Raw genomic sequence first — 19,987 nt, 5'->3', positions numbered from 1 at the left:
ATGTTGCTAAGCATTTTCCCCAGCTCACCACCTTAGACACAACTAATATAATAAATTACGTATCTTTTCTTTTTTCCTTTTACTTATTTCAGTCATCAGACTGCAGCCATGCAAATGTACTGAAGCCAGTCCTTTTTCTTTTAAACCTGGTACTTACTCTATCAGTCTCTTTTGCTGAACCACTAAGTTACAGGAACATAAACACATAACACCAGTTGTCAGATGGTGGTGAGAGACAAACACACAAACACACACACACACACACACACATACAAACATATGATGCGCGTTGTTTCCATCCACCAAACCAACTCACATAGCTTTGGTCAACCTGAGGTTATCATACAGAGGTTTTCAACATCAGATGTGTGGCACACTTGTGCACCAGTACAAACAATGTCAATTGGATAGAGGGAGTGAGCTAATGTACATCGCATACTATGAAGAAAATCATTTATGCAGGTCATTTAGTAAAACCTGAACAGTCATAAGTCGTCTTTGACAGGAGATTCCATCATGTATATATATATATATATATATATATATATATATACTGGCAGAGATACCTGGCCTTGCTTGGGATTAAAATGGCATAGTTTGTTTATCGTTTTACTTGTTTCAGTCATGTGACTGCAGCCATGCTGGAGCAGCACCATTGGTCAAACGAATTGACCATGGGATTTATTCTTTGTAAGCCTAGTACTTATTCTATCAGTGGGTAGTGTGAAAACTAACACTTCCTTTTTCCGAGCTGAGATTCAAAACCGAATCTAAGGATGCTCACTCATCTGATCTACCACTGACCCAACAGGCATGAAAGAAATTTCTTTATCCTGTCAAAAAGTGATGGATGGATTTCCCTTCGACTTATACCTGAGCCGTGTCATTTAAGGTTTAAGTGGACAAGAGGTGACCTACATAAGTAGACATTACTCCTGTGGTATGTCTGTTCTAGCTGTCATGACCATTATGAATACAGCAATCCATCAATGGACTGGAGATAGCCATCACCAGGCAAACTGTCAAGAGACAGCCAGCAAGTAACTTGCGCCAGTCAAGCAGCCAACATAGAACCACATATTCAGCATGAATGGCCCAACACAGTAGCAGTCACAGAACATAAACAGACACCACCACATGACCAATGCACACACAGACACAAATCATGCCCGGTTCTACCTCATCACATCAACATGGTATTTCCCCTGTTTATTTTCTTCTTCACCAACTAAAAGCAAGTTGATAATGTCATGTAGTGAATTTTTTGTTGCATACAGCAAGTAAATGCAAGCATCAATTAAATAAATTATTTAAATGACAATCCAATGCTTTGATGTCGTCCATTTGATGCCTATTTCATCTGCTACCTCAGCATTTTTTGCTACACCTTTCCCACTACACCTCTATAAATATGTGTTAAAAGTATATTTATGTCAGGTTGCTGGTTGTAAAATAAACAATTTGGTGAATTATCTATTATTTTCCATGTTTTGCTTCCCCACTCTGTATATATATATATATATACTTTGTTTTTGTATCTGGTTGCAATATTCTTTATGTGAATTCATGTGTTGAAGCAAATTTTGTTGTGTCTGGGGAGAATCATACCGTCTTAATGCATTATTAATTATCTAACACACTCACCAATTCGATTTACACTCATTTATTATTTATATCTTTTCTTCTAAACTTTTTATTGCTTTTGCAATCTTATCAATGGATGTGGACTGTCTGTTATTGGAGCTACATTCCCTTTTGTCTGTTTGTGTGCATGAGTGTACACTAGCATACATGTGTTTGTGTATGCACATATGTATGTATGCATGTATGTATGTATGTATGTATGTATGTATGTATGTATGTATGTATGTATGTGTGTGTGAGTGTATGCATATATGTATGTATGTACGTATATATGTATTCTGCATATTTATGTGTTTGTATGTATTTGTGAGTGTACCTCTGTTTCCTTGTGTGTACATTTGAGTGTGTCTATGTGTATGAGTTTGCGTGTCTATGTATATGAGTTTGCGTGTCCTTGTATATGTGCCTGCTATGTATGGATGTGTGTCTCCATGTCTATGTGTATGCGTGGAATGTGTGTGTATATGGTCATATGTTTCCATTTCCTTTTTTTGTGTGTGTATATGTGTGTGTGTGTATGTGTGTGTGTGTGTGTGTGTGTGTGTGTGTGTGTGCTTGTCTGTCCATATTACCTATGTACCTATCTATCTACTTACCTATGTATCTATCTGTTTACCTACATATCCATTTACCTACTTATATATATATATATATATATATATATATATATATATATAATAATAAATATTAGGGAATAAATCCAAACTTACAGGGAAAAATCAGATTTAGGATTGAATCCAATTTTATAGTAAAATATTATATTATATTAAATTAGAGACAAAACCACTATTAGGCAAATCAATTGTTTAAACCTCGCCAAGATAAATATTTAAACCACCTGATGAATTACTGTGACTTGAAAATTTAAAGAAATTAACAGCCATGAAACGATCGTAGTGATATATTAATTATATTTTTTTAATAATTTTGTTATATATTTAAATAATATAAATTAAATAATCTTATGTATTGGCTTAAGTTTTTCATTGTATGATTTGCCTAATAGTGGTTTTGTCTCTAATTTAATATAATATATATATATATATATATATGGTTCTTGACTGATGACTGAGGGCTTCGAATGTCCCGTCCTGTGGTTCTTGTGTCGTCTCTGTGGTGTTTCATGTTCTTGTCCATGTCTGTAATTATTTTTACTGTTTACCTATATATATATATATATTCTTTTCTACTCTAGGCACAAGACCCGAAATTTGGAGGGAGGGGGGCAGTCGATTAGATCAACCCCAGTATGCAACTGGTACTTAATTTATTGACACTGAAAGGATGAACAGCAAAGCCGACCTCAGCAGAATTTGAACTCAGAACGTAAAGACAGACGAAATACCGCTAAGCATTTCACTTGGCATGCTAACATTTCTACCAGTTCACTGCCTTGTAGACATATATATATATTGTCGTTGTTATCATCATCATTTAGCGTCTGTTTTCCATTCTGGCATGGGTTAGACCAGGGGTTGGCAAACTGGAGTAAATTACCCTAAGTGGAGTAAAATGAAATTTTGTTGGGTAATAAGGACTCATTAGACATAAGTAAAATCATATAAAAAACGTGTTCCTTGTTACGACAGAAATTTTTCTTCTGACATGAGGAGGTAGTAAAAAAAGGTGCTGCTTTCTGCAACAACCTACCTTTGAAAACAAGGATTTTCCACTCTAGTGAACATAAAAACAAAGCAGATTAATCAATTGGAACCTAGAGACTGTATCCAAATTACTCTGACACAAAAATGCCCCAATTTTGATGTATTGGTATTTAAAATGAAATATCATTTTTCCAAAACCTGAAGTGAAAATGTCTCCAGAAAAATCCTTTTGTTTCATAATGAGGGTACTAATTTATTTTATTGCATTTGCTTTATACTTTTTATAATCATAACTGTATTTTCCATATAAATAGATTCAATAATCCTTTTGAATTCAAAGAATCTATGATTTTTCTTCCTTTCAAATCAAGGGAATAATGTTGGCGTAAATAAATATATTTCGAGGAAATTGGTTAAAAAAGTTCTCCGACTCCTGGGTTAGATGGTTTAACTGGAACTGGTAAGCCAGAGAGCTGCATCAGGCTCCAGTTGTTTTGGCTTGGTTTCTATTGCTGGATGCCCTTTCTAAAACCAGTCACTCCACAGAGTGTAGTGGGTACCCTTTACTTGATACCAGCAAGGGTGCCTTTTATGTGTCACCAAGTGTGTGCGTGTGTGTGTGTGTGTATGTGTGTGTGTGTGTGTGTGTGTGTGTGTGTGTGTTGTGTGTGTGTGTGTGTGTGTGTGTGTGTGGTGTGTGTGTAAAGGCAACTACAAAGGGTTTAACTGAATAAATAGACCCCAGTACTTATTTTTAAAAAATCTGATACTGAATCTATCAATCTCTTTTGCTGAACCACCAATGGAATAGCCGGTTAATAACCTACAAAAATTGAAAAAAAGTAGGTTGATAGGTAAGAACATACCCATATGAAAAAAGAAAAAGATTCAGCTACTAAAGGAATTTTGTTAAGCCTTCCAGCTACAACCATCTCTTGCTTTCAGATAGTATATCTAGGGACCACATTACCTAATGTGTCCTTCTTAGAAGATGCTTGGGAATGATTTCAACAAATGTAACCACTATTTCTAGAAAGTGAAGCCTTTGAACAGATGTTACCAATGAAATAAACAAACTTTACATCCCGTATTTTCTGGCATACAAGTCAAATTTTTCAAGCCAAAATTTACAGCCATAAAAGGTAGGTCAACTTATACAATGAAGATGATTGGTGGGGATCAAAAATTCCATGGGAAATGCAGCAGGATTGGAAAGATAGTGACAATGTTTGAATGTTTAAACTACATGTTTACATTATACACTGCAGTTACTTGTATGCGGGAAAATACAATAACACAGAACAAACTCAAGTTCATTTTGGTTTCTTCTCTCAGGAATTTAAGTGTTATACGGGCACTGCTGAAAAGTTCCTGGCCTTAAGGGTATTGTGAAAGGCTAGGTTGGTGGCCCAACCTTTCAAATTCTTTTACAGGACTTAGAAAAAACAGAAGGACCACTACAATAAGTGTGTGAATTTGAGAGAGGAATATGTTAAATAAAATCATAATTAACTGATCCTTCTGAATTTTCTTTTACCCAAAGCCAGGCACTTTTCAGCACCCACTTTACCCTATAATATTTACAGTAAAAGGAACGGTGAAGAAAAAGGTTAAATAACATCAAGTTTACTTCATTGTCTCTGTGTATTCAGGATAGGAGTTTTCAATGTCTTCAGTGGTTTGACAGAAACGTTTCCAGCGCATTAAATGTTGGTGTTTTGCTTGTACCAGTTGGTAGATACGGTCTGTGAAATACTAGAATCCCAGTGAATTAAAGAAATATAAAAATTACTAAACAAGAGAATTAAACAATCTAAATTAAAAAAAAAAATTCAATTGGATAAATACAATTATTTAAGTGAAGAAATTTGTTTTTTTTGGTTACATTAACAATAAATTTCATACATTTATCTCATAAATAAGAATATTTAGTAAAATACATTTACTTGATGAATAAGAAGAGGCAGACTTTCTGTTGTGTATTCAAACTTTCCAGCAATAACCAAAGTTTCCTGTAGTACATCAGCGACATTAGCCAATTTTTTAGCAGAGCTAACCTGTAAAGTAAATACAATCTAAATTTACTAACAAAATTTAATAACAAGACGCTATCTGGTGGTGAATGCCTTAGGGAAAATGCAATAGGCAGCAAATATTTAATTAGTTGCAAAGGATAAATTGTGACTTCAGTTTCAGAAATTTTCTGGTTTTTTAATTGTTTTGGGCTAGTATTTGTAACATATTTTTGAGTGAAGTCTTGCCTGTCAGGCTTTTTCTTGGATACATTTCTCAGAAGCATGTGTTTGTGCATGCTTCCATACTAAAATGGATTGGATAGATAAACATTGCACAGAATCTCTACTCAGTTATATCCTGTAATCATGAATCAGTAATGTCATATTCCCTGAAGTTCAGATAGACATAGCTGTGTGATTAAGAAGCATCCTTTGCAACCATGTGGCTCTAGGTTCAATCCAAATACACAGTACACTTTTAGCAAGAGCCCTGAGTTGAATTTGGGAGATGGGATTTATGCAGCAGAATCTGTCTGTCAATCTGCATATGTGCATGCAAATGTCTACATTCTGTACTCAGTAAAATTGCTGAGCTGTAGAAACTGATTTTTGTTGGCATTTTCTTGTCAACAAATCATCCAGTGACTCTGTGCTTTCAGAGACAATTGGAATAGAAACTCTTTTCCATGCATTTCTCAAATCCTTTTACTTTGGCTCTCCCTCTAAAATTTATGTTGTCTTTATCAATTATCTTTTACTTGTTTCAGTCTTTGGACTGAGGCTGTGCCAGGGGCACTGCCTTGAAGGGTTTAATTGGATAAATAGACCCCAGTACTTATTTTTTAAAAATCTAATACTGAATCTATCAATCTCTTTTGCTGAACCACCAAGTTATGGGGCTATAAACAAACCAACAATGGTTATCAAGTGGTGGTGGGGGACAAACAGAAACACACACACACACACACATGATAGACATCCACGCAATTTCTGTTTGCCAAATTCACTTACAAGGCAATAATCAGCCTGGAGCTACAATAGAAGACACTTGCCCTAGGTGCCACACAATGGGATTGAACCTGAAACTATGCAGTTGCTAAGTGAACTTCTTAAGCACACACCCAAGTCTCCCTAATTACAATAGATCTCTTATTCACAATATCCATGCATCACTATTACACACACATCACACTAGTTTTAAATTGAAGTTGTTTACTTTGATTATATAAACTAATTATAAATTGATCCCATTTTTCAGTAAAATCTAAATTAATAGAATTGTGTATGAAGTGAGTGAAAAAATGAATTGTTACCTGCAAAGTACGTTCCATCATTCTCTTCCTTTCTTTCCGATAGTAATTAAGGTCTTGTGGAAATGGCACAGAACTTAGGAAAAACAGAAAATGGATACCCTGAGTCATCTATAATTCTGGTTGAAATGAACAACCAATGACAATTAATGATTGTTTTTATCTCTACCACATTCAGTTTGTACCAAAATTAATAATGGTTTCAAATTTAGGTATAAGGCCAGCAATTTCAGGATTGGGTAAGTTGATTACATTAACTCTAGTGCTCAAGTGGTACTTATTTTATTGACCCCGAAAGGATGAAAGGCAAAGTCGACCTTGGCAGAATTTGAACTCAGAATGTACAGATGAACGAAATGTCGCTAAGTATTTTGCCCGGCACGTAACAATTCTGCAAGCTCACCACCTTTGTACCTAAATTAATAATGTCAACTGCATGATATTAACAAGCTTCACTATATTAACAGCCAAGTCAATGGGGAAACATAGAAGTGATAGAAAAAAATGACCCAAACTACATTGTACCATCTTGAAGAAAGGAAAGACACATTAGATGATGCAGTCCTAGATACACTCTGTTCCTGCTGTGTTCACCCGAGAGCAGTGTTGCACACATTACATCATCTCTTAAATGGTCTCTACCCACCCCCAAACTACTTTCATTCTTCATCATCCCCACCCATACTATTTCAACCAATCACCTCCTTTCTGTACCTTCAACCACTGCTTTTTATCCCTTCTACTTCTAAACACCTCCCTTATCCGCTACCATTTTCAATACCCTCCCATATCTACCATCATGATTCACATATTATAGCCCCTAATATATCCTTATATTTCTTACTCCACAACTCCTACACTTTGCACAACACTCTACTACTTTCTGCTGTATTCCACTTCCTGGACCACTCCTACATCTCCCACCTTAATCCTCTACATACTGGTATTTCCCATCAGCTGCACCACCACCCTTGTTCATCATTCACTACATTAACCTCTACCTCCACTTGTTTAGTCCTTCACACTCTTATGAAAACATCCACTCTCTCATCCCTTTCCATGAGCCACCTCCATGTTCTCTCTTATGCTCAATTTCTTGTTCCTTAAGAGTTTAATTTAGCACCCCATCACTACCTTTCTCTTACCTTCTTTAACCATATATTTCCTCAATAACAAGGTACTTGTGCTTTCTCTCTATCATACTTTAGCTTTTCATCACCTTGAATAAAGCCACCAACTTCTACTTTCCTTCTCAAATACTTCCTCTTAGTAGTGGGAGTTTTCTCCTTTTCTTTTTGTCTGTTCTTGTCTATCTTGCGAGTTACATGGCAACTTCAATAATGCTGGTGGCATGAAAAAGGTACCTAGTACACCCTGTAAAGTGGTTGGCATTAGGAAGGGTGTGCAGCCACAGGAACCATGCCAAAGATGACATTGGAACTCACTGCAGCCCTGCAGCTTGCTGGTTCCTGTCAAACCATCCTACCCATGCCAGCATGGAAAGTGGTTATTAAATGATGGTGATGATGATGACGATGACGACGATAACAATGAAATGATCATGTCTGGAAAATCTAATTTTTCCCCTACTTAAATGTGGATGTTCTGCTTCCATTTTTAAGATAGTACTATGTAATTTGAAGGATATTTGACTATTATTTCTATCATTTCTCTTTTGCCATTGTTTTGGCTGTTAATATGGTGAAGTTTGTTAATATTGTGCAGTTGGTATTATTAGCTTAGGTACAAACTAAATGAGGCAGAGAGAAAAACAACTATTGTCACTGGTCACCCATTTCAACAGGAAATATAGACAATTGAATGTTGATGTGAATATCAAATGTGGATGTTCTGTTAGAACATCTGCCTCTGTCCTACTATATACTTTTAATTTTAGGTTTGTTTTATCAGGTCTGAAATAGGGCTAAACAAGAACAGTATAGAACTAGGCATTCTATGATTACTGAATTTTTATTATATGGGGAAAATAACACAGCCATGATTCACAAACAAATATAACATATACCAAGCTTTTGCTAATCATTCTTGGTACCTATGTAGTCATGAGCAGAGATAAACACTCTCTTATATGAACAAGTAAGTTAATTCACCTACTGCAGTAATGAATCAGCAACACAATACCAGTGATTTAATGGTCTCTACCCCCAACCCCAAACTACTTTCATTCTTCATCATCTCCACCCATACTATTTCAACCAATCACCTCCTTTCTGTACCTTCAATCACTGCTTTTTCTCCCTTCTACTTCTAAACACCTCTCTTATCTGCTACCATTTTCAATACCCTCCCATATCCACCATCATGATTCACATATTATAGCCCCTAATATATCCTTATATTTCTCACTCCACAACTCCTACACTTTGCACATCACTCCACTACTTTCTGTTTTCACAAATTCTTAAACTTCACTCCACACAAACAAACACTAAAGGGCATGAACCATATAGGGAGCATCTATATCATGCACAAGCAACCTTTTTTTAAAGAAGTGGTGCACATGAGTCATGTCTCATGTAGACTGTTCAGATGGGCCTAACCACTAACAAATTTTGAGGTAATTTTTCATAAGGCATACTATACAGAAAGTTTTGTGGGTTACAGACTGTCCATGACTACTCTATACAATGAGTTGATGTGCTAGAAATAGCAGCCAAATATCCCTCAAATAACACCCTATCAGCAGCACCCTGATATTTCCTTTGTTGAGTATCCTATTTACACTAAATATGAAAAGAAGATGGTATGACCTGTGACTAAACAACATTAGGATCTTTTCTGATTGACTTTTACTTTTCAGTTTTTAATTTTTTTCTAATTGATTTCAAATTTAGTGTATTAATGAAGTTTTGTATACTAATTATGGAAACAAAAAAGTTAACAGCTTTTAAACTTTGCAAATGCTGGGTAATTTTAGCCAATCAAAATCCACAGTCAGCCTGTTTCCATAGTAACAAAACAAGGTATGCTTTTATCTGTCTGTTGCTGTCCAACCACATGTAGTATGCAGACAGGTCCTAGATCAAGGAGGAGAACAGTGCAAGTGGTATGCTTTATGACTTATTCAAAAGGAATGTTCTCAACATGGTAAAGTAGACATATTTTTGCTTCTCCTAATGTTTGTTTCAAATTTGTGGCACAAAGCCAGTAATTTCAGTAGAGGGGTTAAGTCAATTATATTGATCCCAATACTCAACTGGTATTGACCCTGGAAGGATGAAAAGTAAAGTCAACCTCAGCAGAATTTGAACTCAGAAGGTAAAGACGAAAGAAATGCCACCAAGCATTTTGCTGAGCATGCTAATGTTTCTGCCAGTTCATTGCCTTCATGCTTCTCTTAACATTACCATCGCTACCATGAGGATGATTACCGTAAATCCTCAAGTATAATCCGCATTTTTTCCCCAAAGTTTAAAGGTCAAAATCCCTAGTGCATACTATATACGAGGTTAAAAATGAAAAATATTTTCTAAGCAATGTCCAAGTCTCTATTTGCTGTCTGGCAATGTTTATTCAGACGCATTTTGTGATGTCGAGCGTGAAAATACCTTAAGCTAAGCCTCAAACCAATGAAGTCATAAAAGAATCATCCATAAGCAACATTTATTGAACATTATTACTGTTATTTCTTTATTTTCTGCAAACAAAATGCACAAAAAAGCTACATGTTTGCATTATGTTATATATACAATAATAATAAAGGACGTTACCGTATACATTTTTACAAACCAAGGATGTTATATAGACCTCCTTGACTCAAGTTAGAGAAGGGGTGCATATTATACACAAAGTTTAGGTTTTTCAGAGGTACAGCCCCCTAAAAATCCCCTGCGTATTATACTCAAGGGTGGACTATACTCAAGGATTTACGGTATAAACTAGAAAAAGATGAAAAAAAATCCATCAATAATTTGTTTACAATACTCTAACAATAACTAAATAACTTGATTTTAGGCTCTTTTGGAATTACCAACAACAATTTATGGTTCAATTTTAAATCAAATATGATCCTTTTCCTTTTATTTCAGACTAGCAGTATGACCTGGCAACACCGGATCATAGTGCTAGTGCATGCATATACAGCTGCATGCATGCGCACATACACACGAGTACTGTCCAAATCTCCGACCAATTACATACAGCTAGCTGGCATTCAAGTTTCGAGCATTTTGATTGGGTTTTAGATAGAAAATTCACAAAAAAGTCACTTCTATTGATTTTTTAATGGCTTTGTGGAGTGACTGGGGAAATGTAAAGATGTGCACGACCACCCTTGGATGGTTTTGTATGACCATAGAAAGTGCAAGCCCTCTAACTGAAAAATTGTGGATTTGTATAAAGGACACACACACAGACATTTTGCCGTTTATATATAGAGAGATTGGATGTGCTTATTTCCAAATGACTGATACAGAAGAAACAAAAGTAAACTAAATAACATCAACATCATCATCACCATCACTGCCACCACCATCACCATCATCATCTTTTAACGTCCATCTTCCATACTGGCTGTTTATAATAACACACAAAGATAATCAAATACCAACCTAATTCTTCTGGATTCTTGACTTTTAAGTAAATTCTGTTCTTCCAATTCCTCTTTAAGCTCAAGAATGCTGGCTTGCAGCTGTTTCTCTAAAGAACATACAGTCTCGCTTCCAGAAATAACATAGTAACCATCAAAATTCATGATGGCAATATAGAATGATTTCTCAGAGTAAATCTATAATAGAAGTTAGAGATAAAAAGAGACATTAAATAAGAAACATAATTGCTGTGGTTTATATCAAACATCTTGTTCACAGTCAACATGGTGAAATAACTTCATGTTTCCAAATAGGGATTTGCAGCTGAAGGTTAGCACAGGTATGGCTATGTGGTAAGAAGTTTACTTCCCAACCACATAGTTTCAGGTTCACTTCCACTGCATGGCACCTTGGTCAAGTGCCTTCTACTATAGCCTGAGGCCGAATAAACCCCCTGTGAATGTATTTGGTGACAGAAACTGAAAGAAGCTCAATGTATATATAACTGATAGGGAACTGGGGCTTTCTGTGTCTGTTTTCCATTCGTCTGTGCATTTACTGTTTTTTTAACTTGCCATTCTGTGTCTGTTTTTTGTTTGTGCATTTACTATACATTTTTGAACTTACTGTATTTTGCAGCATATAAGACGCACTCTAAAATTAATATGGAATATGCAAGAAAATGTAATTATACATAAGAGGAATTTCCAGCTTTTTTCCATAGGATAGAAAGTGTCACAATGGAGTGTCACAATGGGGGACAGAGTCCACATAAATGGTTAGCAAGTGTAAAGGTTAGCCCAAGTAAGGTTAGGACAGTTAACCAAAATAAGGACTTAGGACAAAGTTAACCAAAATAAGGGTTAGTGATATGCTAAGTGGAATGGTGGTCACAGGGGTGGTGTGGTCTGAACAGCTTATATCGTTGTTTGCTGCCTAAAACAGAAAAATTGTACAGTGACTGGTTACTGCATCATCCACACCTGTACACCTTCGAAAAGTATTGGCTATTATTGCTGGTTTTCCCATGGCTTCACTGCTTTTTCATTGCATCAGCTTTGTGAAACATTCGAAAAATTCCCAAATATTCTAGTATGCCCTGTGCCTTCAGCATTTGGCCCAAGGTTGAATTTATCACAGTGCATGTCATTCGTTCACTAAATCTTATCTTTTATTACTGTTAAGTTCCTTTATGTTGTCTCTACCCATGTATTTTAAATGGTTTGGCACACATTTTTGGGCCATACCCTCAATGAAGACAAATAAAATTACAGTAAGGGGAATTTTGTAGAGCCTGCTTCAGCGCTAGGATTGAAACTGAGTTCAGTCCATGTCTGCTACTAAACCTTATATTTAAGGTTATCTGTGCACCATGTTTTGGAAATGCCAGTACATTCTGTGAACACAGATTACAGTACCTGTACCTTATTATTGGGAAGAGTGCCAGGGATGCAACAACGAATTGTTTTGAATTTTTTGATTGTGAGCCATACATTTATTATCTGCCAATGTCTCGACTCTGATATTGCCGTGACCTCAGCTTCATTGTTCTTTGCTTTGTTTTCTGATATTTACCATAATGCTTTCATAATTTTTTATCTTTATTTTTTTTTATATTGTTTACATTCTTCATTACTGCCACTATTTGTATAAAGAAAACTTTTCTGGTTGTGTTTCTACTGCAAGTGTTTGCAGTAAACGCCAGTTAACGCTATATCCATAGCCTCATCTACACAGTTCATTATTTTTGTTTGTACTGATATTTATCAAACATATCAGTGTTTGTTATATTTTAATTTTTTTTATATTAACAGTCTTTACTATTGCCACTTTATTTGTAAAAAGAAAACTTATCAAATCCTGCCAGTAAATAACCAAAATATTAAAATACAGTAACCATATTAGTAACTTTTGACACCATAATCTTTAAAAACTTTATTCACTTTAAAATCCTAAAAAGTCATGATTACTGTCATCCTCATTCAGTTCCTGGCTGTCGTTTTCCTCATGTTCTGAGAATCCATCAGCTTCCTCGCATTCCTCAAGATCATCGTTGTTTTCAGAATCAAATATGTCATTATCATAATTATAATATAAGAAATCATTTTCAGTGCCATCTAGGGTGTTACTGATACATTTTTTTGAAGCCTTTCATAATTGTTTCGGTTTTTACTGCTTCCCACGAATTTTTCACTCAATGGGCTACCTGGGAAAATATAGGCCTCTTCATATTGCCTGTTGATGCCAGTTCATGTTGCGGGACCTGCATCCAGTTATCCTACTCCTTTCTAATCTGGTCCTTGAAAGGCTTGTTTAATGAAACATCAAGAGGTTGTAATTGGGAAGTCAATCCACCAGGTATGACAGTTATTTCAGTGTTTAAGTTCTTTAGCCTCCTTACTATACTCTCAGTTGTGTGTACATGAAATTGGTTCCAGACAAGAAGGGATGGTGTTTTGCGTAAAGCACCAGGATGTACTGACCATACTTTATCTAACCATAACTTTATACCATATTCGTCCGTCCACCCCTTAAGGTAAACGTGAATAACAACTCCTGATGGAAAGCAGTCCTTTGGAAGTGTTTTTCTTTTAAATATTATAAGTGGTAGTAGTTTCATGCCATCTGCACAACAAGCCAATACTATGGTGTAGTGTGTTTTTCATGTTCTGTTGTTTTAACAGAAACTGTTTTGCTACCTTTAGCATCTACAGTCCTGTTTGAGGGAATATCAAATATCAGTAGCACCTCGTCCATATCTGCAGCGTTATGTTGTACATATCACAAATTGGTGAAATTCCAGTATCTTGTTTTCATATTCTTCTGGCATTTTCTGTGCTATCCTTTTTATAAACATAGTCAATCTGTTTCTTTTCATGAAACAAAAAGACCAGCTTGCACAGCCACTGAAATCATGACCTCTTGTGGCTGCCATAACTTTAGCTTGAAAAATTATGGCTTTAGTTGACACAACTATACCTTTGTTCCGGTTATCTGCAACCCAGGTTTTCAACTCATTTTCAAGTTCAGGCTATTTTGCATTTGGTTTCCGCAGGTTATGTTTCCATTTTTCAGCCTGTTGCAGTTCATCCTCCTGTTTTCACATCCATACTATTCTCTCCACTGGAGGTGATGCAAAATGTCTAGCAGCCACTCTGTTACCATGTTCCTTGGCATATGCTATCACTTGCAATTTGTATCCGATAGTGTAACTATACCTTTTCTGCAACTCCATTCTATAAGGGTACTGATATTCTGAAAATTAAAAAAAGTGAATATTAGTATCATAAAGTGGGGCAAAAAGTACTGTTATACACTATTACCATATGGTAATCTATAAATGTTTGTTCATTTCACTGAATGATAATATTTGCCCCACTATATGTTACTGATATTTACTGTAATTCTGATTGAACAGATAGGGAATTCAATGTGCTACCCCAAGGAGGTCCATGTTCAAACCGTTGATGTCGTTGGTTTTGGTTGGCTGCTCACTGCAACTGCACATGCACTTTGTTGGTGCCAGACTCAGTCAGTACTACCAAAACAAAACAAAGAATGTCTGTGAGATGGTTATAATGTAGAGATAATTGTTCTGTTGTTTGTTTTAAGTGTTAGATAGAATTGAAGTATTTTGTGCTTCATTGAAGATTTGTTTTATTTATACAATACTGTTACTTGATACAGGATATATAATAATGGTTACGCTTTTGAAATCTGTAAACAGCTATGATAATGAGTGGTTTGCCTCACAACAGCCAGTAGTTTAACAAATTATCAGTCATTTATGGAACATTCCATGTTTAACTTATTATGGCATTCTGGTAGTTTCAAAAATTATCATACAGAAAGATGTCTGGTTTCCAGTACAGTTGTAAGCAACTGAAGGCGCATGTTAGTTTCCAAGTCGCTCGGTGGCAGTGTCACTTCCATTGTTTTGGTTTGGTAAGCAAAGATGGTAAGTACATGTTACAGTGGGCAAACTTTGATTACGGTATTATGAGCCCATTTTACTCATAAGTATTGCCCCCAGTGTTAACTATGAATAAAACCACAATGATTAAGGAAAGAGAAAAGCTAGTGTGTAGTGCTGAGATTAAGCAGAAAATAAACATAATTACTGGTAAGTGCATTGAGCAGTGTCTCTCCAGACATATTCAACAAAGCGCCATGGAGAACCATGGACCCCAGTACTGGGTGGGGATATGGAATGAGTACACATAGCGTGTACAATGTCTGTACATATCGTCTGCAGCGTAATATACCATTATATTCATTTGGAAGTTGTTTGAGTTGTTTATATTGTTAAACAAGGTCCAAAGCTGTGTGTCCATGCAGGACAGAGTAAATTTGAGGGTCAAATTTTGAAAATGAAAAAAACTTGCGTCTTATATGCCACAAAATACGGTATTTATTAACAGAACGCAACACACCCTTGGTTTTATTTACAATTAAGTCGTTTATATATTCATGCAACTTCTATTTCTAGCCTTTCTTCTTTCTCCTTTTCTCTCATTCTCTTTCTCCTCTGCTCGCTACTGACACATAACCTGTGGTGTCAGCCTTTTTCCCTTTCTCCCTTTTTACATCAGCTGTTGAAGCAATTGGTCATAATTTCTCTGGTTTCCACATCAACCTATTTCACTGTCTGTTGCCCTTATTTCCAGTCCTTTACGATTTCCTTCTTAGCATTATCTACACTTCGCCTTCCTCGTCTTGAATTACATTTATTAATTTTCGTATGTCCACTTCTGTATCACTTGTATTGTTTGTCTGTTCTTGCTCCCATATTCCCTGCAGCAATATTATCGTTAAAGGTACAAAACTGCGTTTGACCCACTGGCTAACTGATAAGGAATTGGGGACCTTCTGTATCTGTTTTCCGTTCGTCTGGGCATTTACTATGTTTTTAACTTGTGTGTGTGTGTGTGTCCATCGCTTGACAACCAGTGGTGGTATGTTTACGTCCCCTTAACTTTCAGTAAAAGAGATCGACAGAATAAAGTACAAGGCTTAGAAAAAATAAGTCCTGAGGTCAATTTGCTCGACTAAAACCCTTCCAGGCGGTGCCCCAGTATGGCCGCAGTCAAATGACTGAAACAAGTAAAAGACAGACTAATGTATAAAATTAATTAACTAGAAATTTGAGACTCCATTGAAACAGACTACCATCACGCTTCAGTCTATTTGAACCAAAGAGGGAAGTCTCTACGAGGTTACTTGATTGGCTAGAAATAGCAACCAAATCACACTTTGACACCTTAAAGAAGAAAGAAAACATACATTGGATAATGCGGCGGAGGTAAAGAATACGTACACCACCTGTTTTCAGCGTAACAAAAACCCTAAACCCAACCCCTAAACCCTAGCCCTAATCCTAAACACCGGATGAATGTATTCTTTACTTTCGCCGATAATGCTATCATAGATACACAATACTTGTTAAAAGGTCGGTACTGTAACGACTATTATGCTTTTAATCATTTTAGAGTAAACACCTGGGTGCTACTGTACTTAATCTCTCATGTTAACTGGCCACAGGATAGAGGCCTGACTAATATGAACCACCTATTCCCAAAGGTTTTAAAATGGGCTTGCGTAGGGTCAGGACAGCGCAAGGAAATATGGGGCTCAATTAGAGAAATGTCAGTGGGGCCCTCTACTCTACAAAAGCGGCACTTTTGGGTCTGCTGTAAGCAATATGTTTTTTGTGGGGTCCGGGGACACACACTCTTGCTACGCTAGTGGTAGTATGCCAGTTCCAACCAAAAGGCGTTGAGGACTTTAGGGTCCACCATTAGCCACAGTGATATACTAAAAATTCATCATAGCGGTGTTTAGGGTTAGGGTTTAGGATTAGGGTCAGGATTTTTATTACGCCGAAAACGGGTGATGTACGTATTCTTCACCTCCGCCAAAACCTTTAGTAAATAATAAATAAATGAATGAATAAATAAAAATTCACCATTTCCATCTCATTTTTCAAACTATTTTACCGAATCAGAATTTCGTAATTTCCTATATAGGAATAAATTTGGATCTTTTCGGTTTGAACGGCAGTTTTTTAAAATAATTTCCACGTAACTAAACACTTTTAAACTTCGTATACTGGTAGAATGTGTTTATAAAACATCTTTTTCTCTTGGCTTTATTGAGAAAATTCTATAGTTTGTAAGATATTTGTTGTTGTTTTTTTCTTCAATTTCTGCAATTTCAACCAATCAATGACGTCTATTGAGGTGAAAACATTCTGTGCTGTATATGTCCCTCGTTTAAGAAACAGATTGGGTTTATTTACATTTCGGCGATGTTATTTCTGAAGAAAAAAAGATACCCTTTCCCCTACCCCTAACCCTAAACGAGATCCCTTTAAATAGAATATTTATGAAGTGAGCATGTGGCTATCTTTCTGGTCGAAATAACAGTCAAATCGCCCTCAAAACAACACCTTGTCGCCTTAAAAAGAGTTTTAGCACATAGGATATATCATCCTGGTACGCTATATCCGGGGTAATAATGGATGGTCATGATTGGAACGCTTTTGCTCACGGGTCTGCTCACTCGTGTCGGGCTTCAGGCTAGGAACTGAAGTCTATAATAACTGACAGAATAGTCTATATATTATGAAGTTGATTGACATTATTTATTAATATGGCAGTGTAATTTTCATGGCCACATCCTTATTATATTTACAAGTATGCAACCAGTTATTTTATATCTAGCAATAAAACTACTATTTTTTCATATCTAAAATGGCTGTTTGATAGGCTTATTGAACATTTCTTCAACTGGAAAATGTAAAAGAATGACTAATTACATTTTATTTATTTATTTTTTTTCTTTTAGATATATATTATCATACTATATATATATGATGGCCAGCCTGGTAGTTAAAAGTTGAGTACTGTTGTTTTGATGTCTACAAACTGTTGAGGCTGCGTACTATAGGTTATCCCTGTACATAAAAAGATAGGATTATCATAACAATGTCTTTAATTATGGGTTAGCTCAAGCAAACCTATGATCAAAGTTAAACAACAATAAGCGTAAGGTAAAAAGAGACGTACCTACAACAATGTATGTACTCCCTCTTAAGAATGTATCACTTATAAACTTGAAACTGTGCATCGTCAGTCAACATAAGGGCCTAAGATATAAATTCCCTTCTTGTGAAAGATGTCTGATTAACATTCAATGAAATATTTAGTATTTGAAGAATACTTTAAAGCAAAAATTATCTGTGTGAAATGATGATGTTAGAGGATGTTGGTCGTATTCTGTGGTTATGATTTTTGAGAGATATATACATAGTTATTGTAGTTAACACATTACAACTCGTCTTTCATTTACAGCGTTGTCTAAAATATTCGCGATTTTCACATTGTGACAACGTCACAGAAATGTGTTTTGTACGTTCTAAAACAAAAACCAACCCCTAAATTGTACAGCTTTATTTCTGAAATGTACGCCAAAGTTTAATTATGTCAGTTGTTACGTATAATTATGTATGTTATCATCTGCTCAACTATTAAAAAGTATAAAAAAAAAGATTAGCGAAGTCAATGTTGATCCTTGATTGAGCAGACCTTTAATCAAAGACATTCCAACAGTGAGTGATCAACTTGACTTTTATACGGACTTAGTGCATGTAGACTACATTATGCAATGTATCTGTATGAACTTTGACTTGGAACTATGTTCGCCCCTTCGTAAGAATCCAGCGTCAGCTCTCTGTTATTAAGACGCGGCAGTCGCCAGTTGGGATTTGAATCCATATAGTCGTATTGTGTTCAGTGACAATATATTCCACTTACTATGCCTAATACAACATGACATCAGTCCTATAAAAAAAAAATTTAAAAAACAGGGGAAGAAAGTAGATATCAAGTTCAAACTGATTACCACCCATATAAACTTGTAGACAATCTGTTATCTCAAATACTGTTTCGTTTGTCAGTTTAAGTAAATCTCAGCTTAGCTCGGGAGTATTCAGCTCAGTCTAAAACTGCAGAAGAAAATTTCCATTCGGGTGTAGATTTCAGGATTCCAGAAAGAAATTTGGGATTTTCAAGGGGGAAATTGAATTTTTGTGTGAAAAATTCTTTATCATTTTTCGAACTGCTTTCATTATATTTGTTTTCCTTAATGTTGATTTAAGGAAGCCAATGCTAAGTGAATATATGGCTGTCAATGTTATATAAGGAACTGTGTTATATACAAGATTACTTTTTTCTTATCTCATGGGAAGAAAAATCGGGATGGTGAAATAAGTAAAGGAAAGTATACAGAGAAACAAAAAGGTCAGGAAAAATGGTCTACAGTGTATTCACGATTTTCAAACAACTCATGCAAAAATAATTATCGTCTCAGAGGTTCAATGACCTTTAGAGAAAAAAAAATGAGGTATCCTTTCGCCAAAGGGCAAAAAGTAACCTCATTTTGACTGCTTTGGGGGGAGGTGAATTATAAAAGATTAAATTCAAAGATTCTTGAGATAAGGAAATCAGTATCATGGACAACATAGAGTTTGGACATTCAATGTTTGGTTTCGAAGTCCCCAGATGATACAAAACCATATTGACGTCGGTTTTTTATTTGAATAACAGATGGACACGATGTATCCATCATCAGAGAATCGACAGGCTCCAGGTAAATCCTGCTCGAACACTTATGATCAAATATATTAAAACCATCTTTTTATGGGTATCAGGACTATTTCATCAGATGTGTCTTTTTTATAACTAGGTGTTATGAGTGAGATTTGGCCATTATTTCTTGGGAGATTTTGAAATCATCCTTCAATATGAACAGATCTACCTAGTGCACAAGTATTCAAGATAATCTCTATATTTACCGAAGAAACA

At 35.7% G+C, this 19,987-nt stretch overlaps 1 protein-coding gene across 1 annotated transcript in view; it reads right to left on the bottom strand.

Annotated features, from left to right (window-relative positions):
- Positions 1-18,480, bottom strand: part of LOC115209530 — a 158,214-nt gene extending 139,734 nt beyond the window's left edge. Inside the window, exons 1-5 of the mRNA XM_036501317.1 lie at positions 18,191-18,480; positions 11,145-11,320; positions 6,577-6,649; positions 5,195-5,305; positions 4,879-5,003 (exon numbers count right to left, since the gene is read on the bottom strand). Coding sequence (XP_036357210.1) covers positions 4,879-5,003; positions 5,195-5,305; positions 6,577-6,649; positions 11,145-11,287 — 452 coding nt within the window. The 5' untranslated portion in view covers positions 11,288-11,320; positions 18,191-18,480. The remainder of the gene's footprint in view (positions 1-4,878; positions 5,004-5,194; positions 5,306-6,576; positions 6,650-11,144; positions 11,321-18,190) is intronic.
- Between the last annotated feature and the right edge of the window lie 1,507 nt (positions 18,481-19,987).

This window comes from Octopus sinensis, linkage group LG3 (assembly GCF_006345805.1).
Source record: "Octopus sinensis linkage group LG3, ASM634580v1, whole genome shotgun sequence".
Lineage (NCBI taxonomy): Eukaryota > Metazoa > Mollusca > Cephalopoda > Octopoda > Octopodidae > Octopus > Octopus sinensis.
The sequence above is the reverse complement of the archived record's forward strand: the minus strand, read 5'-3'. Positions and strand labels throughout refer to the sequence as shown.